This window comes from Haliotis asinina, chromosome 12, assembly GCF_037392515.1.
Source record: "Haliotis asinina isolate JCU_RB_2024 chromosome 12, JCU_Hal_asi_v2, whole genome shotgun sequence".
Classification (NCBI taxonomy): Eukaryota; Metazoa; Mollusca; class Gastropoda; order Lepetellida; family Haliotidae; genus Haliotis; species Haliotis asinina.
Genome location: NC_090291.1, coordinates 52959578 through 52983662, shown reverse-complemented (window position 1 = coordinate 52983662; position 24085 = coordinate 52959578). Strand labels below are relative to the sequence as shown.

Below are 24085 nucleotides of genomic sequence, written 5' to 3'. Positions count from 1 at the left end.
AGACTGATTTACGGAAACTGTCGCTCTTTACCGAAAAGAGGTAGACGTTTGTTCAAAGCAGAGGGTTTTGCTATCTCGAGGGTCGGTGTTCAAATGTGAAATGCAGACAAATTGGATATGATGAGCAGAAAGGAAAAAAATGACCCACAAGCTCCATACAAAGTTTTTTTCATTGAGCCGCTCGCTGAAATTGTCGGACTGTCCGGTATTTGATCAGGTTTATAGCGTTGCGAATGTCACCCTTGTGTGTTTTATGTAATGAGTGTAGCCGTCGAATTTTCTAACATATTCATTTCAAATTTGAAATATGTGTCAAACATCACATATACAAACAACATACGATTGCAAAAGTCTAGATTTTTATTTTTCAAAATTAATGCCAAAACAGTGATTCGAGCCTGTGTACTAAGGTGTAATTTTCCTCTACAACGCACCCCTAAGTACGTGCAGGTCTATGATGTGGTCTATAGCCCCGATGTATATATCATTGTCAGTAGCAGTTGTAGTATGATATCAGTATTAAATACTCAAGAAGACGTCCAAGACTCAAATACCTTGAGAGGAACTGAAAACCGATAATGATGCGTGATCAATCCACCTGGGTCTTGAACCTCGATGCCATATGCTTGTATGGCTGTTCTGCCGATGATCCTATGAAACATCAAAGGATTGTCTGTTGTACCGTAAAAAATGTATCTCTGTGATGTCAAAGGGCGCGTTATTTTGTTTGGGTGAGGGGTACCTATAATTCGCTTGGACACAATCTATCAATGTTGGAAGGACAATTACACCTCCTCATGATCAGTTTGTTGTTGGACTCAATGTGACAACTTTAATCAACTTTGTCTTTAATCCAGGTGTATGCCTGTCTGCAGTCTGGTGTACCTCGGACATATGGGAAATATGTGCACGTGCATTCTTACATAAACTGATGTATACCATTCAAAAAAGGTAGGGGATATTGGATGTACAAGACTGATAAACTGATAATGATGAAGCCGAGGAGGATACAGGCGATAAAGAGAAATTAAGGGGAATGTGTACCCACACAGACACTCATACCCTCCCCAAACCCCACTTCTGGACGACGACAGTCAGGTAGGTGTCTGGAAATCCCTTTACCAGGACCCTCTCACTTGGGATGCGTCCGGATTAGTGAGGTATTGCTGTACTGGTGTATATAACGGTGTTGTGTATACATGTAACTACCTACATTTACATTACCATGAATAACACATGGTGACTGTGTACTGTATAGACAGAATTACAACATGATTTCTGCAGGGAATAATTACTCTGACAACATAATCGAAACCCTATTGAATTCCACAAGAGCTCGACAATACACCTTTCCACAAAATGTTGGATAAGAGGGGTGACAGTTTATGTGTTACAATCGTTTCAGTCTACAGGTGACACAATATGTGTCAACGAGGGTCAACGAGGATTGGTGTCTGACCCAATTTTCAAGGGTACACTTTTTAAACAGGCAGTATATTATCCCTGACATCATGTCTGAAGTGAAAACCTGGTTAAATCAGAAACCCGTATATGTATTTGTACAAATTACTTCAACATTGCAGGGGTGATGGGGTACCCGTGGTTCCCTCGTCACACTAAAGACCCTGGTTCGCTTTTTTCTCATGGTCACATTGTGTGAAGCCCATTTCTGATTTTGCTGGAATATTGTTAAAGCGGCGAAAAACTAAACTCACTCACTCCACAGGCCGTACTCGGCGGTGAAGACAACTGCCGTATCGATAGTGCAATGCCAGGTTCAATAAACTAGTTTAGTATAGGCAGTTAGTCAGTATGATGCCTATGAACACAGAGGAGCTTTACACCATCCAGAATCCATACTGACACAGCGTTCGTTCACTCCATACTATTGATTGCAAGTTACCCGCATAAAAATGGAGCATTAAAAAACCATTATCGCTGGTACCAGAGATCCATGTTAAATCTTTAAAAGAAGAACTTCTTTCAACTCATCTTCATCTTTAAAAAAACACCCAACTATGATGCAATTAAGCTAGTCTTGCACAAGAGCGACTGTTACCAGATTTTCTATTACATTTAACAAACGTCATAAATTACAGCTTTTTGTCGAGGGGGATATCTGGCGGGGATGAATTTTGACCCTCAAAGGAGGATGCAGACGCTCAGTTTGAAAATACCTTATCAGACACACGTGTTGCACAAACCATCACCCTATTCTGTTATGTGGCGCTAGTTTATTGAGAACTATTCCTCGTTAATTCACGTGATTTGTGGCTCCTTGTTAGCCGGGCATGTTTCAGTGCCAACCATGTGTAATGTATAACTGAGCACCACCACAAGGTGTCTTGTCATACTGAAGAGGTTTGGAAATGTATTTGTATATTTTTAAGCCAATTACGGTAATTATAGTCATGTAACAGATATTGCTCCAAAGTAAGGTTGAACCTGAAGAGATTGACAGCATTTTATACACATAATGTCAGTCATCGCATCCGTACGCCAGAACATCCTGCTCAAGGAGTGACGTGTGTAATACTGACATTCCAAACTGGAAATACATTTGTTGTGATGTTTCTGGACATATATTGGTAGGGAAACCATACAGTAGCCAGAAGGAAATGTATAACCTTATAAATTACCTGCCTTGTGGTTGCAAGACACATGGGAAAACTTTGCTTGGCCACATTGTACTGGTTCTCTGCCAGCAAGAACTTCTTGACTGCTAGAGGAGATCAGTCTAATATTCGCGGTCGGTTAAACCATTGCCATATATGAGACTTATGTGCTCGATCAGAGACAGCTAATCGAGATCAGAGATTTATACAGTTATAAACAAGATCTAATGTGCCCGGGTTAAATGAAAGAATCGAGTGCTGGATGACAGATTCCTAGGTTAGACGAGAGTTTTAGGTTAAAGCCGAGATGAGAGATCGCTTAGCTAGATCACATATTCCTAGGTTAAATGAGAGTTTTAGGTCGACACCAGACATCCCTTAGCTAAACTTAGCTAAATCACAGATTCCTATGTTAGATCAGGGTTTTGGGATAAAGGCGAGATCAGAGATCGGTTAGCTAGATCACAGATTCTTGGGTTCGATCAGAGATTCCTAGAAGGTCAGCAGATCAGACAAGATCAGTCCCCATGACTTATGCAGAGAGTCTCGGGATCAATCGCAGTATTGATCAGAGACACCAAAGACATGACAGAGACTCGGAAGTGAGAAAAAGAAACATTTATGACTACTAGTATCTGAAATAGAGACTCTACAAGAGATCAAGAACTAGAGAAGTGGGATCAGCGATACCAAGTCTCATGTGTCAAGAAATTAAACGCCCTGTGGATGCTGATAAGCACGGAGATTCAACAAGCGAAATCAGCATACTAGGCTATTGCTACACAATGACCACACTCAGCTGCTGTTGCTTATGTGGGCATATTTACTGTGAAACCAGCCCCCAAACCATTTAGAATTAGCGTTGCTGAAGGTCAAGGTAAATTAGAACGGTTTTGATCGAATGACATGATCAACCTGAAAAAGTTACATGTTTTAAAAGTATTGACAAGCATGTGTTTTATAACAACCAAAATGCTGGTTTGATTTATTATTAACGATTGTTACAGTTTTTAATTTCAATACATCGCATTTATCGTTGTAGCGGAATGACCGAAACAATGTAACAATAGGCTTTACGCCCGACTCCCTCCATGTAGCATGGCAAAGTAGTGTACGTTATACGTAATAATAACAATCAATAGGTCTGGTAAGCAGTTGCTCTGAACATGTTCATAGCCTGATGTACACGATCTGTGTAAAACATGAACTACACAATGTGGCTGTTATGTCTTCTTTTCTGCTTTCCCCGGACATACAGTATGTAGCTGGCATGTAGCGTTACACCATTGTTACTGTTCCCGGAAATATAGTATGTAGCCTGCATATATTGTCACACCTTCAGTTCTGCTTTTCCCGGACATACAGCATATAGCCTGCATGTAGCGCTACATCTTCAGTTCTGCTTTTCCGGGACATACAGCATATAGCCTGCATGTAGCGCTACATCTTCAGTTCTGCTTTTCCGGGACATACAGCATATAGCCTGCATGTAGCGCTACACCTTCAGTTCTGCTTTCCCCGGACATACAGCTTATAGCCTACATGTAGCGCTACATCTTCAGTTCTGCTTTCCCCGGACATACAGCTTATAGCCTACATGTAGCGCTACACCTTCAGTTCTGCTTTTCCCGGACATACAGTATATATATAGGGTTACACCTTCAGTTCTACTTTTCCCGGACATACAGCATATAGCCTGCATGTAGCGCTACATCTTCAGTTCTGCTTTCCCCGGACATACAGATGTCCAAGGACCATTGTAAATAGGACCATTGGGTACTATCAGTATCAGCTGAGGAACCCTTCTCTTGTATTAATGGCATAGTAGACAATGTTGCTGGACATAGACTCAAGAGGAAGAAGGACGGATCTGCGAAGCACGGTCATTCTTCCTCTTCAAATACATATATTGCTGAGTTCAATGTCAGCGTTTGCACAACCTTTCAACATGAGTGTTGTCGTTGTTCAAGACGTTGTTTAGCTGTGTTCATTATCTAGTTATCTTTAATCCCCATGTTCAGTCTAATATCAAAACTAACGATGAACATTGACACTGATATTAGTGTAACTGCATGTTTGGAGTCTGAGATCTTCGCTTTTCTGAAGTCTCTAGTGTTCATTTCTTAATATAACGCTTAGATCCTGAGACATGTTGATGTGAGGTAATTATCCTTGCCGCATCGACATTAACTTAAAAGAAGTTTGTTTTTTGTTTCAGTTCAGCCATGCATATATTACAAATGTACACTACATATGATCTAAGTGAGTGTGAGTGTGTTTACCATGGTTTTGCACGTACACATTCTCTAATGTTGATGTTCTTGACGTCAGAATGTCTTTTGCCGTTTGACTTCTCATCCCTAATGGCGGTGTAATCATGCCGTGTGACTCTCAATTTCAATTCATCAAGTTGTTTGAAGTAGACTATAATTTTATTCTGAACCTGATGGTCAAATTACGATGTATATTTCTTTCCTCCTGCACTTGGATAATTACTGTGAGCGATACTGTAATTCCGAGTTACCGTCTATGTGTGTGATCTAACTTGACAGTAAGTGGCTGTTCCAGAGTAAACCTATCCGGCAGTCACTTGTTGCCGACGTCCGTTCCTAACAGCTTAGATACAGTGTACGGAGTACCAAGCACGTGGAAACTCTCGTCAAACATCTTTTTGAGCTGTGGTTGCTGGAATCATGCTACTATGTAACAGCGTCGTCGCAACCGCCACCGCTACCTGTTTTGTACATGATTGTTTCATGTGATAGCTGATAGGATAAATTTCGTGTCATAAATCTGTACATCGTTTAGATTTGTGACAACGGACATACATTAATATATATTTTCATTTACGAGCCATTACCCAACCGAGGGTTGTTTACAGCCATAACCCAATAAGATATGAATACTCATATTATAATAGGACAAAAACTCTGTATTCTGAATTTGTGATTCGAAGTGATGCAATTATCTGGTCCCTTTTGTTTACTTGTTTATCAGATGTCCAGTGAGACGTGTTGTATACACTAAGTAGGATATATACATTTTCCCCAGCTAGTGCATAAGTATTTCATTTTTGTCAGGGCAGTGTGTTTTATATCGTAGGGTTATGTCGAGTTATGCCCCTCAGTCTGGCCAGAATGCTACGGTTGTTTGGGCGACTGTACGACTCACACCAGTCATGATTGAGATCCATGCCAAGGCTCCCCGGGATTCAAGAGGTCGATATACATGTACTTGCATTACTTCGGGATTTCACCCCACGTCAAAGTGACATGTCGTGGCGTTACTGCCCTACTTTGAAGAACAACTAGGAATTCCCATACACGCTTAATCATATCGAAAATCATTACCACTTAACAGTTGCCTGTACAAGTTGCGTATTTATTCAATTAATTACAGCAACGTTAACACAATCGATGAACTTGGCCAGTTCTTGGCAGCCACAACCATCAACGTTTACACCAATGTTGGGGCTGATCGGACTTGTTCCGTACATGAGTGAGGGGAGTTTCTGTGTTGTCACAGTGATGTGCCAACGATGCATGTCAGAGACTCAGCATGCTTCTAAGCATGCTAAAGAGTAAACAGGAAACAGAGATCCAGTCTTCAGAGTAACTGAGAAATTGAGACTCTCCATCTAGAATGCGTGTCCAGAAATCTTATAATCAACCAACACCAACCAAATCTTGTAATCAACCCAACTACATACTAAACTCTACACTCTCTTGTATCTGCACCCAGAATACAAAGCCCATGTGCCACATACTGTACTAGTCGCTTCTAAAGCCCAATTCTCAAAGGAATGTATGCTTTATAATAATTTGTACTGTTATGACCACGAGCGCCCACTTCATCTTACATTGTGAATCTGTAATGAGCCAAGAAATCATTTTTATGACACTACTAGACTTATTGTATATAGATGTATATGTATTATTGAAATGCTTGATAATGCAGATGCCCTTGTACTATTCCGTGGTGCCAAACTTCAGATCCCTGGTCTTGACGTAACAGCATGGCAAACCATCATCCTACATTTCGAACTATTATCTATTCTCTAAAGGATTCTCTGATGTATACTTTCTCAAGTACCATTGATGTAAATACCCGTGTGGGGTAAATATCCGGACTTTGTAAATGTCATATGTACATATATGTAACTGACTGATGTTATGGTTGTTTAATGCGCGAATATCTTTCGGAGGAAATATAGCCATTCATCCATTCATTCATTCATTCATTCTCTGTTAGACTTGTAAATAGGTGATAGTTAATAGTTTAAATGATAATTTAACAGATTTAACAGATTAAATATCCCCTTACATACTGTCCTTACTGTCCGATTATCTAGATGTGCCTCTTATAGGGTAGAATTTACAGTTTACTGTATCTCAGTTACGATACTGCACTCACTCACTCACTCACTCACTCTCTCTCCTAACTTCACATAGCCGTTACCGTTTCCATATGTTTGCTACTTTTCGTATCTAACCGTCACGGTGGACGTTGGGGTAACTTCGTGTGTCCCCCCGCCTTGACATTGATGGAATATAGCTAAAAGCGGCATTCGATCTTATTGACTCACTCACCCCAGATGTTACCGGTGAATTGGAGATGGTTTATCGTCCTCTCACTCTCGTGTTTTAATCCCAGAATCTAATGAAATGTGTACAATTTTATTGACACCAACTCGCACGGACATTGCACTGAAATATTCTATTAAGATAATTTGTTGGGGAGTGTAATCACCTTTGAATGTGAAAATTTTCAGAAATCTGTGGTATCAATTCTCGAAGCTTTCATACCGAGGATCCCGAGTGAACTAGTCCGTCTGGCATATGTGTCTACTGGGCCCATCAGCTGTCAATCATGTGTCATTTCGACAGCATGTGTTGATATCACCAATCACTCATACTGGACACGAGAACCCTAAATAGACACGATCAAAAATGAATGGGTCTCTTCTCGCGTACAAGCAACTAAATGTTATATTGATTTCCGCATCTCGAATAAATATACAAATATAGGTTGACTGTGTTCATCTACAACTGAGTAAATGTTTTCATTGGGGAAAAAATCCAGAATGTGTTTGGTTAATCAAACAATCAATTCTCTCAATAATAGTACTTATAGCCATTGATTGACAACAATGACTGGTCAACAAGAGTGATTGTTTCGACTGTTAATTTGAGTGGTTTTCTAGGTAGGTGAATTAGGATAAGGTGATGGATTTTTAGGTCAGTGGCAACCCCTTTGTCTACATCCATTTGACCATGTCCATCACCCATAGGTACATAGTTACATTACCTTAGGACGACCGGTATTGACCAAGATTAAAGGCCAGCGAATATTTCAACATCGATGACGTTCGCACAAATAGTTTTAAGCTTGACGATGAAATTCGGTAAGATGTATATTGAAAACCGCAGCATCTGAGAAAAAAAGAATATGAATATTCTTGAAAAAATGCGTGTGTAAGAGATGGAATACTGTCAAGAGCACTGATCCAGCACATCATTCATAGAGGCTGAATCAGCATCTTAAACCTAATTGCTTTAAATGACATTTTGGTCGATATATACAGTTGCTTGAAAGACTGATGTCTTGGACAACTGGCGCAGGCACAATGGCAAATATTCGTGGAATAAGGTATACAACGGCTGAGAAGAAAATTATACACTTGATAATTGGATTTAACCACAAATTCCAGAGATATCATTACGTTATTGCTTGGAACAGAACATTCCCAGATACACAACTCACTCACAGTCCAAGACACAACGTTGACAGCCGTCTCAAATACATGCACAGAGCTTTCGGATAACATGTCTATGTTTGCTTCGTTTAATGCGCAATGATATGGGTGTATACTTTGTTTTGTCTGTCAGTTTATCGTACAATTGTACTCGACTGTATTCATGTTGTCTTTTATTCATTTTCCGCCCTTGCTTAAATAATCAAAAAATATTGCATACACATTCTCTCGACCATACTGGGAATACATCGAGGGTATTTGAATAATATTGTCAATAGCATGTATATTTTAAGTGGTGACTGAAGTATACACTTAAAAGCAACTGCTTCAGGTCACGAAATGGGAAAACCTGTTTTATTACTAAACAACCGAATGTTTTTGTCATAAATTTCCAACAGATCAGAGTCTGAGCGCACGTTACTTAGGCGGAGTGAAACTTGTTCAAGCACTACTTAACTCGAGTGCAATATCGATTGTATACTTTATATGACCGTAGGTTTTTATACCTAATGCATAATAGATTAAGATATTCAAACATCGAGGTGCGGTGACATGCACGAATGACCTACTGGCCTAAGGCGTGCAATATGTACCTAGCTACATACTTGAACCGTTTTACAGACGTTAGCTGGTCACGAATTTGAATCCCCGGTTCGCACCGATTATTACCATCCGTCTATAAGTTCACGACTGTATGTGGTATGAAAAACCTGCGTGAAGTAAAGGTCCTGGACAGTCCCTAAGATGGGCTAAGATCCTATGACCCTACGACCCTTATTTCAAACCCCAGTAAATTCTGATGTCAGCACCATGATGGCACCTTCAGCATGATGGTTTTCATCAGAAAAGGTAAACGCCAGCGACTTCAACCTCCGCCTGCAGTCATCTGAAGCTGATACACCAGGGTATGTACTGGCGACCAGAAAGAAAGTATGCACCTATGTTTCAATGTGACTAAAAACGAAAGAACGAGACATGATATTGGATTTTAATAAATTGCTGAGCATCACAGTTGTGTTTTCGGTCATACGTTTGCAATGACTACCCCCGGTTTGATAACGTTTGTTTTTCCAAACCCATTTTTAAAGGGTGTACTTTCTATTAAATACCATTTAAGACACATTGTTATTCTAAAAGTTGTCTGATGTAACGGTTTAATAAGTACAGAGTCTAGTGGTTTGGGCGTTTTGGTCCCTTCCTGAACTCCAACCTTCAGTCAATGAGAAAGGCAGCACACTCAGTCATCTTGCCCACTCAGCCACCGCGTACATGTTATGTACGACATGTTATGTACGTTCTGTGGCCTGACAGCGTAGATAAAATACATTAAATTTAACACATGCTACACCCACTGCTGCGACAAACGGAGACGGATAGGATATACCGCAAAATATTCATTCTTTACTGTGATTAAAATGTTTTAATACCCCCACCAACTGGTTTCACCAAGAAAATATGTAATTACCTTAATGATTCATGTTTATATTTCTTGATGATTTTTACCGACAAGTTTTAAGAAGTTCCAGCAGTTTCTAAGCTTTGAATCTATCATTATCCTCCATGTGTGTTTGTTTACATCAACATTCATAAAGCTGCATTCAGTCTCTTAATTACACTGCTGCTGAACCAGGACACACGCAAACACACTGTGTCGAAACTTGGAGAAATTTTACTTTGAACGAAATGGTTAAACTGAAATATTCTAACCAATTATATCGCATAGAAAAGCATCTCTTTCCATGAGCACTGATTAAATACTATATAGTGCATGGCATTTGAAGTTGAAGAGTATTCAGTATTTATTTATTGAAAATTTATTCAAACTGTGAACCGAACCTCGTGGTTCACTCATTAAGATCCCGTTGGTATTCATGTTCATGTCAACGAGGGAGAAATGGTAGCGTCATTAGTTTCCTAACGACTCTGATAATTGCCAATAAACAACACCTTCCAGAAATGTGTTTGTTTGTCTGGATCTGTGATCGTAAAGCAGGAAACAAAAAAACACATGTTGAAATGACATGGCGATATTTGTTGAACTGAGGAGGGTGTTTCATACAGTTGTGATACAAGGATACCAGGATACAACAGGTCGTACAGAGATGTAACCCTTTGTAGCCAGGATCAAGGAAATAGTTTTAAATATTTTACTGCACTTCACATTTAAAACCTGAATCCACCCCAGAGGATCCACACAAATGTTCTCATGCATCACGCCAAGCTCTATCGGTGGTGGAAAAAAATATTAGTTCGGTATAGTGAGCGTTTTGTTTATACCTACTCGTTTGAAACGGACAAGTTTGTTGAATCATTGCGACTCACTTGAAAACCCTATTGATTATCAATACCTTTCGTTCTTTCACTGTAAAACCTTTACACATTATTTTAACCTTTTATGCTATGAAGCTTTCAACAGTCCTTAACTATGTCACTTAACCCCATTTAACACCAGCGTTAGTGCTGTGTGTAGAATATGTCTGTATAGGATTTTAGCGTAAAGCGGATCCATGTTACAAATATCGATGTTACTACAGACTCCGTCCGTAAACTTCTGTCTGGTTAACTGAAGTATTTTCTGCATAGCTCTAATCGAAAGAGGCACTCAATTCCTTATCAACTAACTGGAAATAAGCCCCATTGAATCTTGTAATGCAGAGAAATACTAATATCTTTACAACAACCTCTTGTGGAACACTTTTCAAGTCGGTCTCAGGTGGCCAAAGCTGTTCCTGTAATGACAGAAGACGGTCAGATGCCATGAGGAGATAGAACAAGCAGCGAGAAGGATTATGGGTAACGACATCTTGACTACGTCATTACAAGTACATTAAAGTTGTTCACCTCATCAAGTTGACTGACCTAAGTTGGCCTCACTTAGTTGACTGCCAAATAGTACCAGACGCCATTGGAAATGAGAAGGAGGCACTGTGGTAGTTTGTGTATTGTGAGACAAAAATGAAATTAACAGGGGCGTAGTGTTAAGCTGTTAGCACCAGTGGTGCCAAGTACACGTTATTTGGTTGATAAAGTCGTGAAAGCTTATTGGATTACTTTCACAAAGGGTATTGTAGCGTGTTAATGTTAGTTTAATACAACCAAGTGCAGAGGTTCATTTGATTGTTCACTGAATTGTAAGTGTAAGTGTATTTCCCTTCAGTGTACAAATCTGATGACTTGAACTCATTGGAGAATGTGTGTAATGCCTCATGACGACATCTATCTGACTTGTAAAGAGATGCGAAGGCTCCTGTACATGGGTCTTCACCAAATGTACCATGACCTTGACCGTGACCTTGACCATGACGTTTAGAAATGACATCATCGATAGAGTAGGTCAGGATCACAGGTTTCTTGAACACCTTGTCGTAAGTGTACGCAAACCGTTGATGTAGACTGCATGCCCGCCATGATCTAGACAGCGTTTTTTACTCAATCACAAGTTTCGTTGATAGAAGTTATTCTATTTAAGAAGCTTAACAACAGTTCAGATTTGTTGCTTCAAGTTAAAGAAAGACAGAAGTGAGGGATACCACGTAAGGATAAGACAATTCTCAAATATTATTTAGTAAAATGGAAAAAAAATAATGAAGAGAAATGAAATGCCAAATAGGCCATTGTGTCAACACCCCCCTGGGCCTATGAAGATCCAGGTTAGAACTGATCTTCAGTAACCCATGCTTGTCGCAGAAGGATCGGGCGGTTCGGCTCCCGCCAGGTTGATACAGACATTGTATCCCAGTTGTGTATGTGATGCTCATGCTGTTGATTACTGGATTGTCTGGTTCAGACTTGATTATTTACATACCACCGCCATATAGCTGGAATATTGCTGACTAGGCTCACTCACTCATTCATCTCATTCTCACATAAACACTCTAGACACATATTATCATAAAAATAATGTGTTTTTTTCTGAAATCTCTATGTGTTTTGTTTTAGTGATATGAGTCACACAAACGTACAGGGGAATGAAACATTAAATAGTTAAAGAGATGTTGGTTTGCTGTTATTGAAAATTTCAGACTTCTCAGTGTTATATTTGGCTGGTTCTGTGGGGATTTCTTATACCTCTTGTCAAGGCAGATGATTCACTATAACAGCATATTATAATAGTAAGCTCACATCCTTAGTAATAAATACGTTGTCTCTTTAACGTTTTTTGCTGTCCGGGTACACGAGGTTCCCATAATTGTGGTGTGCATCAGCTTTATGTCGCTGTCTTTCCTTTAATTATTATTTACGCCCTGGAGTAAAGAAAAGGATTAAGTACCCTCCTAATGCTGGACCACCAATTATACCTCTTGATTGACTGTCCTGACACCAAACTTTAGCCTGACAGTTATAGTCACATAATGGCTCAGATTAATAAGAGAAGGCTATCAATCTCGCCGCCATGCATGCTGTATATCAATTATGTATTGACCAAATGACAGAAGTGACGTCTTCAAGCTATAAACTTCGTCCGCATTTGTTAGACTGTTGAGTGTATCAATCCTTGCACAAAGAGATAACATTGGTCATTATTTGTGCATTGTCTTTGAGATCGAGAATTCTCATTTGTTATTGTCTTAAAGATCACTTAAGAACATATGTACGATGTAAACATTTGTTTTGAGATAATGCGTACATGCGAACATGCGTACTGTGTGACGTGGGGGTGTACTAGTATTCATAAGTCATTGCAAGCTTGTCGCCTGTGGATCACGATATCATGGAACCTTTCTCTTTAGCTAAAATGTCTGGGGTTTTTTCAGTATTCTTTACAACACCCAGGCAGTAGTTAACCCTTACCCCATTATACATATCTTTGCCATATGATTGTGTATCCGTCGGTGGGTTAACCTTAGGATATGATAATCATTCCAACTGGAAGGGTTGCCTAAACTATCGGTCTGGGTTCGAATCCCCTTGTTGGCTGAATTTGTACCGTAATAGGAAACCTCCATGAGAATCATAAGTCCCTGGCCAATACGATGTCCAGTGTCTACGGTGATTGAGAAAAGCTGAAGGTGTTCCGTCCCACCGGGGACACCGACACAAACACACACAAAATATTTGTTCACCTAAAGAACAAATTTAGTAAAAGTTAAAATCGGAATTTATTGGGCTCCCGTTTGGGGAACTGGTATGTCAAATATGAACTTTTTCTCCACATGTGTACCATTAAATATTTTGAAAGCTTCACTAAGACATTTATTCTTACAACTGTTTGAAATCTTCCAAGAAAGGGCACGTTTGATTGAACCTCAAATACTGTGGAATGTAGACCCTGGTGCTGCTGGAATGTCACTGAAGACTATCAGAAAGCAGGAGTGATGTCCTGTCATCTTGAAAGACTTGAAAACTTGAATGAATCTTCTGAGTTATAATCATTCCAACAAATCTTTGGAATTTGTCAAACCTATATTGTGATGGTTTGTGGTCTTGTCCATGTAGCCCAGGTCACAAATCAGCATAAAATGAAGATTTCAGTGCGTGGTAAATTTTCTTGGGATTTATTTCGTAGTATCTCTCTTTTCGAATATCATTTTTATGCATCTTTGGAACTTAGTACGAAAGTGCACGAAGATGCTGGCATGAACTTTCGTGTTCTTTGTGGTTCTCAACGCGAAGTAGGAGAAATACTTAAGAATGTGTCACAAACTGTAACTCACTCACCCACTCAATGTAACCACAGCCCGATTGTAGGGGCATTGTGTCCAATTGGGACACTATCTGATTTTTTAAATTGTAATTTAGGGTGGGGTGGGGTGGCTTGTGAACGGCTTGATCTCCAATCACCACATAAGCAGATCTAAGGCATCAAAGTAATAAATAACCTCATCAAATTACTGGAGCACCATTTGTCTCGGATGGACAAATCTACACTATTTTCTTCAACCGTTTTATGTTGAGCTTTTTCGCCTTTTATCATCACATGTGATGAGCGATGTGATGGACTTTGCATCTTCCCTCCTAGATCCATTTGTTTCTTCTTGTCACTGTCTTCAAGTGGGCTCCCTGCAACATATCCTGCCAGTGTTATAAATGTGTCAACTTAAATGTAGATCAAAACAACACTTACATGATGGACCGAAGCTGTGTGTAAAGCATCATGGGGTCTTGGGTATATCGTTGTTTAGACAGGCCTACATATCACGACATGCCTGGTTAATGCAGGAGGAAACCCGTGAAACACGGTATGATGAGAACTAATAACTGTGCCAAACCTGGGATTCGAAACCGAACGGCAACTCTGCCACAGACAAACACTGTCTACTTGGTTACTTGCGACATATTCTGCAGAAAGATACCCCAACCTTTAAAAGCGTAAATGGGTCAGCATACTGACATATATAGATGCAACAGGATATTGAGTTGTCTTATTGACGAGGAGGGTCGGTTGTGACGTCAAACGATCAAGCTCTCTGTTGGTGCTAAGTGCTCCCTACGGCTCTCAGCTTGAACATATTTAGCCTTAAACTCCCATCAGAGATAGAGGGCCTCGCCGTGTATATTAAACAAACATGAAAATTTACTTACAAAATTGTACACTACCACAATGAACCAATATCAATGGAACATTGATTGATTGATTCGTGACATGGTAAGCCTGTGGTATTTGCCGTGGAATAAGACGATCATGTGCTTTGTGGACAAACTCAGTGGGAATACTGGGGAATTCAAAAAACAAAAAACTCTTGCTACCATGACTAGTTTTAACACATTAAACTCAGCAATTGCTGATGCTTGTGTGTGTGTTTGCGTGCGTGTGTGCTAGTACTAGTCTACAGAAATAGTGCTAGCTGGCTGCTCACCCAGTGTGATACCATGCCGAGGTCTCCGCATGCTGGGTCAGTATGTGGCTGAACTATTGTCGATGAGATTAATGATCTTAACTGCCTCACTCACACACAGAACCTGGAGATCGAAACGCAGAATAAGATGCCCTCTTGTGGGATGACGGGGATCGACCCCTACTTGCCGCTGTGTAGGCTAACACTGTATCCACTTCACAATGTGAAACATTCATGCAGGATTGTTGGCGTCACTGTAATTTCTCCAGTTTCATCATTGTTTGATAATCACATTCAGTGACAGATCAGTTGTACTTAATCTGTCAGCAGTGACTGTTATTGTCTACACAGCCTATGGTTAGCCAAAACACTGACGAACTCACCTCTCAGATATGTTCTTCGCATTGTACGCTGGGAATTTGTTCAGAACCGGTTATACGTTTGTAAAACAAAACAAATCACAAATAGGTGAGTGATTAAGGTTTTTACGATTCTTTTATCAATATTTCAGCACTATCAGTCCACGGAACATAACACTGACTTTCATGTATTTCGCTCATTTGCGGGGTCGAACTCAAATCTTGACGTCAGGAAAGAACACTTTAACCACTAGACTACCTCTCTACGACTCACAGTAGGGAAATCTGTAAACGACACTGTCATAAGTGTTTCTATTATATATAATAGTATTTATTAAAGACCCCGAAATGGATATTATTTCACTATATGATATATCAATTATGCATAATTTGTTTACAAAAACAGCAGTGATTAACCTTATGGTCACATCCCGATGCTTTTTGAACGCACGGCGTCACAGAGGCTTCACAATACACAATAACGCATTCCTTGATTTGTAGTCTTGATAGACTACATGTTCCACAGACAGTCTTTAACACCAGCTTTCCGCGACGGAGATATTTGCTTTGTCAGCAAACGTGATAGTGGAAACTTCTGTAAGTATTCTCACCTAAGTTTTTTTTCATATTCCTCGGCTTGAGACATGAAACGAACGGAAACTTAAGCATGTGCTAAGTGTTTATTTTGATAAAGACCTGGTCTATTATCACAACTTACGATAAGCTGAGGTAATGACAGGTCGGTGTTTCCATCCATATACATTAATTAAACCTTATTGCTAGCTATCACTGCCTACGTACACATCTGGCAGTACAGCCCGTATGGCTTGGCTATTCTTGTTGTCTAGGCGTATCATCTGCTAGATGCTTTATGTGTAGATAGGTATACATGATGGTAGCTCAGTTTGTGGCACATATCGGGCATTCTATGATAGGCAGATATATATCCTTGCATATCCCGATTTGCATACACATATCCTGTCATTTCTAAATATGTATTATTTCATGTGTACAAAACACATATAATATCTGTTATAAGTGTACAGAAATACTTACCTGTTACAAGTGTACAGACACAGAAATGTCTGTTCCACGTGCACAGAAATACATATTGCATTGTTTCAAAGTGTACAGAAATACATAATTGCAAACAACCAAACAAGCTGTTATTTGGTACTTGACAAATTAGAAAACTATATCGGACGTCATTTTTGGCACTAAGGCTACAAAATGGGAATGCCATCTTTCTCTGTCGTGAAAATGATGACATCTTTCAAAATGGAACATACACTATATGAGCAAGTAGAACTCAGTCGTTCCATCAAATGGACTTAATGGTTATTTTTATCACTCCAATCATCTGTCATAAATCTTGTTCTTGTAAGCGTGTTCACATGCTCCTGTATTTAGTTCAAGTGAGTAAATCAGTAAAATGGAATTTCTGTTAGGGCAACTATTGATACATACGAACAATAATCCACTTTGATGAAATTGTTAAGGCATTATTTATTCGTGTAATTAACCAACATGAACTCCACTTTGCCACGCTGTTAATACCATTCCACCGATAAAGCAATGGATTAGTACCAATAAGGGGGAGAGAATTATTGCACCATGGATCAGAGGTGATGTGATAAACTCGATTTTCAGGGCATAAGGATATTGACATAGAAAAGAACAACGTTCCGTTAGCGTGTTCCTCTCGTACAAGACCGTCGGCTGATCGCTTGTTTGGTGTTTGTGGGAGTTTAACCATATGGTTCTACATGTACTCTATTAGCTTTTCAGGTTATAAACAACCGCTTCACCTCACCTGACCACACATCAGGCTCTAACTATCGGAGCAAAACATTTCGAATACAGTAGCTATTAGTGTTAACATGTGACATCGAGTGATCAAGATGCCTTACTCTCAGTTCACATAACAGCTTAGTTCAATTACCCCAGTCCCTATGTCTCTCTTCCATGTGCATGGCGCTTACGTATTACTGTTTTGACCATCATAAGCAAATTCAGTCACATTAACATTTGATGGTTTATATCTTTATATCAGCGGTCTTTAAAGAATTAGGACACAAAGATTGGTATATCATGATGTGCTAATGGATTGGTTGTTTTCTGTTTCAGTCAGGGGCGGATGGATAGCCTTGTGATTAATGTGTTTGCTAGCTTAAGACCCGTGTTCGATTTTCCACATGGGTGCAATGTGTGAAGCCTATTTCTGGTGTCTCCGGGCTTGATACTGCTGGAATATTGCTAAAAGCGGCGTAAAACAATACTCACTCATTTACTCAAACAGTTTCAATCACGATCGAGAGCTGTCAAATTAGCACATTTCATATTTCGCAAATTGTTCAGTCATAGTTGCCTGTTATTCCTTCACCATAAATCATCTTGAAGTAGCTGATAACAGCTACCAACAGCAAGCCAAAGCCTCGATGAACCTTTCACATGGTTAATCTAATTAACAGATTCCAAGTACAGATTTTATCATGAAGACATCTGCACATCCACATCATATGATCATGAGTATCCCTTGGGTTAACATAAAACATCATCAAAGTTTTCATGGTCAAACAGAAAATCCAGCTCAAATCGTCTACAGGACGGGGACACAGCCCTCTTTAGTGGCAATGACCTGCTTTGTCTGCAGACAATATAAAGGAAATGCCAGAATGGCCTGCACTGAATGGAAAGTGGATCATTGATTGGCTACAATTTTAGAAGCCTCTCGTGACTTCATAAAGTGAGCTGTGTAAAATTCGTTCACACCCAGGAGTGTAAAACGATAAAATAATGGATTGCATGCTCAGGGATTTCGTCAGGAACGGAGAAACTCGAAGGCCTCTCGATGTCAGGATTTTGAAAGACGTCCTAGCTATTGATAGCATTGTTTGGCCTCTTTTCCACCGATTAGACGTAATTCATCAAGAGGGTGCGGGAAGGGTTTACCTACATCAGAGAATATGAAAAAGGAGAGAACAGTTCTATTTTCTATGTCATTATGCCAATAATGTATTTTATCAAAGGTTTCCCAAATGAGACTTGCTATTTATAACCCTTCTGCACTTCCTTGTTCAATGAAGCAAAGTTAAGATGAGCGTCGATTTGAAAGTCGTATTAGGTGCTGGTCTTTCACTCATGCGGTCCACATAAAAATGTCTAATTTCAGTTCCCAATTAAATACTGTTTCTCATCAAACGCAGACGAAGTATTTGGAGACGTGATTGCACATGACTGTACACTTCCATCGTCTAAAGATGTCTTGTTGTGGCATCTTGATAGGCCTGTATTTAGCTGACAGAGCGGAAATTCACGATTGCTGCATTGAATATATCACTGAAATATGTAAATCACATGCCACTAATTAGCGTATTCACTGTGGCCTTTCACGATGATTAGTTTAGTGTGTGAGTCGCCTTGACATAAACTGTTTCGGCGAGATGTGTCCCTCACATGTTACCAGATTTGCTTGTAACATCGATTGCCCGTGTTTGATTCTTCACAAATTCCTTGTTTCGCCATAATGCTAACTTTACACTATTCGTAAGCTCTGATTCACGTGACCTCATCTACAGTTGATTAATTAATTGGTTGTTTGACATTTTGTGTAACAGTTAGGTAGGAGGCCCCTAGGTCTGGGGTCACTTTTGACGTCATGCGATCAGCACGACAGACTTACCTACAATGAATTGGTTCCGGCGTGGGATAAGCCCTCAGTAACTCACCTTCATCCATGACAACTTAATGGGTCGGGTACTCGATTCAGTGACTTGTTTCATTGCGTTTTGTCGACCACCAACAGAGCGGGTCGGCTCTCAGAGAATCAGACACTGTCTTGGTCTGGTCAGCAGCCATTTGACCGCTTGAATATTGCTGAGTGTGGTGTTGAAGAACAGATCAACAAATAAATACAGAATCAGTTTCGATTAAAACTTGTTAAGTGTTAAGATTTTACATTACTGATTACACTGGATGTCTTCAAGTCTCAGAAACACTGGGGGTTTGAGTAGTAAAGGCATACTCAGGTTGCTGATAAACATTGTTTACGAAACAAACAATTCTTAACAACAACGTTTAGCTAGTGGACAATCTGGCTTATAGATGTAATGAGCATACAGAAGAAACAACAAGACTGGGCATTAAGGTGTGCTTGGTGGACCCTCCACAGTCAGCAGTAACACTATTGGGTGCACTTAATGTCTCAGGGACTAGCCATCTGTATTGATGCTTCTTCTCACGCACTGACAACAGCAAGGTAACGCTCTCGCTGACTGCCTAACACCCATGGACACAGCATTAGGCAAGCCTACACCATTGCTCTACCTACATGGCTCCAATCTCTTGAACATTCGTGGGTTGACGTCTGCACGGAGACCTCTTCCAAGAGCATCCCATGCCTGTTCGATCTAATTGTGATCAGGTCATCTCGACTGTCTACCTTTCTCAGGGAATTTAGACTTTTCCAGGCGTAAATTTGACCTGCGTAGGCGTTCATTATTACGTGCCAGAATCGGCTCAGCACAAGGACAATGATCACAAAGATTGGAAAGGTTAGGTTTGGTCATTTACCCTACCTGTCAGCAGTGTGGTACTGTCTGACGTTGCAGTTGTAAAACGCTTTCAAAAATGACGTAGCCGAATTTGATTGTCCTCCTAATCATGTTCTCACCTGGGACAATCAGACCTGTATGATTCATACGTGTCCTCAGGTTGTGAAGTGTCCGTATACTACATGACAGTAGACAGTACTTTAACATGTGCAAGGGGTGGCATGTGAACTGTTTATCTCTCCAAAGATTGTTAACGAGGTTTTTTTTCTAATCGTCTATCACAACTCCATTTTGCACACGTGTAGGTGGTATTTTAGGTCACATGAAATTGTGTTCACGTGACACCGCGCATGTGTAGGGTAGCGATTTCCATAAACAGCGTTACAGACTCCCACATAGTTTATCATTGTTGTGAAAGTCGTTATGGTATTCGCCAATATTTAATACCTTGCATTACCAATTTTTCAACATAATTAGTTTCTCCAAATGTGACGTTCCTGTTTCTTGCACATACTAGAATATTCAGTGTATTATATGTTTATAAATGTGCTTATGTGATGTTTGTTTATCTTTCCAGTTCCAGTCACAGCTCGATCAACATCTACAACAATCAAGACCGGGACAGACCATCGAAAATACCAAACCCAAACGGTAAGCCACGTCAGGGAACAATGTTGCGACATATATGAAAATACCAAACCCAAACGGTAAGCCACTTTAGTGAACAATGTTGTGACATATATGAAAATACCAAACCTAAGCTCTATAACCCACTACAAGAAGCCGTTACACATATTGAATACTACGGGCGCTATAGGTAGGGCAGGACATGTTTACACAGGTGTCATCGCTGATTTTCAGTGATCCATCCGCGTAATTTTCACAGCTATCTTGACCTTTGAGGTCAATGGAATCAGTTTTATCTGATAATCAAGCCAGTATATTCTCTGGCGTTGACGTCTTGTAGTTTATGTATATCACTGCTACTTATACAGTGTAATTAAAGACGGAGTATACGTTAGTGTAAACAAACTAAAACATTCAGTTTATCAATGATATCTTAACGGTAAAGTTAAGAAAACCTTTGCTTTTGAAAGATAAGTCACTTCTCCTTCCTAATGTGCTTTCTATTTATTTCCATTACTAATTGTTAACAGACACAGCGGTAATGAAAACAATTGTTTCAGTACAATGTTAAAAATGCGTGTGGGTGGTTACGTAAACAAAGACATTCAAAAAACGGCAAGTGGGATGACTTGGCCTCTTGCCACCGTCTGTAACGTCACTGCATGGAGATGCAGCCATTGTTACAGTGATACATCAGTTGGATGAGTGTGCTGATGCCGCTTACAAGAAAACGCCAACTGTTGGCTCTCATACTAGATCGGATTTGGAATGCGCCATTTTTCTACAGAGTCTAGATTAATCTGTAACTAATTAGCGGAAGAAGCTCAGTGTTCAAATAAAAGACTTTAAAAGTGTTTACAAAACTGTTTTCTAGAGAGCTTTAAAGTAGAGCATGCATTTCCCGTTGCTGACAGAAAGTATTAAGAAGTAGTTCCCGCAAAGGCGTGTAATCTTTCAAAGCGCTTTACCCATTAAGCATGTTGAACAAATGTATATCACATTAGAGACATATCTATACTGGCACACTAATCACAGTATTTGATAATGTGCCCTCTTTGCTTGCGTCTTTAAACTAAGACATCCCAATAGATGAGATTATTGGTACTGCAGTCAGCGAGGGCAAGGCTCCCCAATACAATCACAGCGTTTGACGAGGAACCGGTCTATAGATAGATATGCATAGCCGGAAAGGAACTGAGTGGCGTCACATCTGCCAATCAAAAGCCTTACCACATCTGCATGAATGGGTGTTTACGTAAGGAGACAGCTAAAAACTACACGGACATCAAGTTAAAGAAATTAAGAAATTTGTCTCACTCGGTAGATCCTGAATCTTAGAAGGGATTATTTGATGTGGTTTTGCTGGCTATTTATAGACGGGTTGATGACAAGATCTGAAGAACGCTCTTGCTAGGGCGCCCAAGAATCATGCGGAACTAGTGTGGTTATATCGGCCTGAGCGCACAACCGCCTGGTTTATATACATGAAACGAGACAGATGAAGCTATTTTACCGATGTGTCATACATTTTATGTATTTAAAGCTCAGTTGAAGGCTCTCCTCCAATGGGGGAACTTAATGTGGTGTATACAGAACTCTATATGTCATAGAACTCCGGGGCGAAGCACGTTCAACACATGCAGCAGCTATTTCTTGCTCTGACTATAATGTCCATATCCACGAAACCGTAATTACTGTACATTGTCGAGCCAGCGAGTAAAGTGATTTGAACGTCGCGTTCAAGGTTCTTGCGTTTATATAGAGACGTGCGTGCGTGCGTGCGTGTGGCTGCATTTTCTAATCCATGCCTGCATTAGTTTTATCCCTTAATGTTAGGCATCAGGCGAGGAAACAACAAGTACCACATTTTAATGTCTTTTGGTATGGAGTCGTACCATTGACTTTCCGCTGTTCAGACAGATGCTCTCCATTCATTATACCACAGGGGTGGTCTACCATGCAATATAGAATGCATCCCGTATCGTTTGTGTACGAGACCGACGAGGACAATCACAGGATTGTCTTGTCAAACCAATAACGAGTGTTCCATATTTGGTTGCAATATCCGAACTTCGAACCCAGTGACATCAAATTTCCATGACTGTACTCCACCTACAGCAGAAAAGGATGTCTCACCATCAGCATCAGATCTGAGACGGCCTCTTCATCTCCGGCGGTCGATGTATCGTCATGTCCTGTGGGAAATCTAACCGAGATTGATCCGTCAATAAAACTACATTTAAGTCGTTATAACGCCAGTATCCTATATTTTAATCTGATTGTACACCGGATTTATCGAGCATAGCGCAGAACAAGGCAAGTTATATGCTATCTGAAACGAAAATAAAACCATAATCCTATCAGCCTGTTTAGAAATCCCATCTACACATACCTAACGCATATGTTCCTAAAGCTTCTTGTCTATCTTCTTATCAAATAACCTTACAAACAGTCTCCTCATGTTATACTGATAATGTCCAGCGTGTGGTGATGACAGTTCTTCATATTTTTGGCGCCCGGCGCCCGGATGGGTGGCAGAAAAAACAGGGCAGTTATTGTTCAATGCATTATACAAGGCGTTGGCGGTAATGTCAAGATGTAAAGGGAGATAACTCTAAGAGCACATCGCTCACAAATATTTGGCAGCGATAGTGAGTCTTCTTGTCAATTGTTCTCGCGGATAGATGAATGTGTGATTGTATGTCAAGGCCGGGTTGCCAAAGTGAAATTGCTGTGGAAAGTAGAAGTTGAATCTCACGAGAAGCCTCGTTTTCCTTCATCGAATGAAATGAGCGTTTATGTCCTTGTATAATTTGCCCGTAGGTTATTACTTCGTATTGCTATTATCACTTATTATCACTTATGATGATGATGATGATGATGATGATGATGATGATGACTCAGGCTAAGTAAATACTATCTTCCCACAGCGGTGGTGTTCCAGATATGTATTCAGAACAGATACAAGTTAAACAAGAAGCTCAGGAAATGGCTCGCCCAGTCGTCAGCCAACCCGGAGAACACAGAGGAAAAGGGACTCCTAGCACAGGCCAAGGTAGGTCACTGTTGGGGTGGACGGGTGGGGCTGGTGGTGGGGGTGCTTAGGTCTGTGTTCTAAAGGGGCTGCAACACGGGCAGAAACAAACAGGGAACAATCGACACTGACAATGTCCAAGACACTGATGGACGGACGTGAACACTGAAATAAACAGACATCAGGACACGATCTGACACTGACAATCATGTAGGCATTACTGTATTACCTCCACAAATGACTCCAGGTAAGAGGGTCCCTCATATATACTCTCTTGATCATTAGTAGTGACTAGATGGTGAGGAACTCCGGCCATATGTACTGTGTTTTCAGATGGTTTTTATGTTTCATATAAATAATCAAAAA

General features: G+C 40.2%; 1 protein-coding gene across 2 annotated transcripts in view; it reads left to right on the top strand.

Annotated features, from left to right (window-relative positions):
* Positions 1-24085, top strand: part of LOC137257886 (inositol 1,4,5-trisphosphate-gated calcium channel ITPR3-like) — a 140894-nt gene that overhangs the window by 34789 nt on the left and 82020 nt on the right. For both annotated transcript variants that reach the window (XM_067795379.1, XM_067795378.1), the window contains exons 3-4: positions 20636-20709; positions 23616-23740. In XM_067795379.1, coding sequence (XP_067651480.1) covers positions 20636-20709; positions 23616-23740 — 199 coding nt within the window. The remainder of the gene's footprint in view (positions 1-20635; positions 20710-23615; positions 23741-24085) is intronic.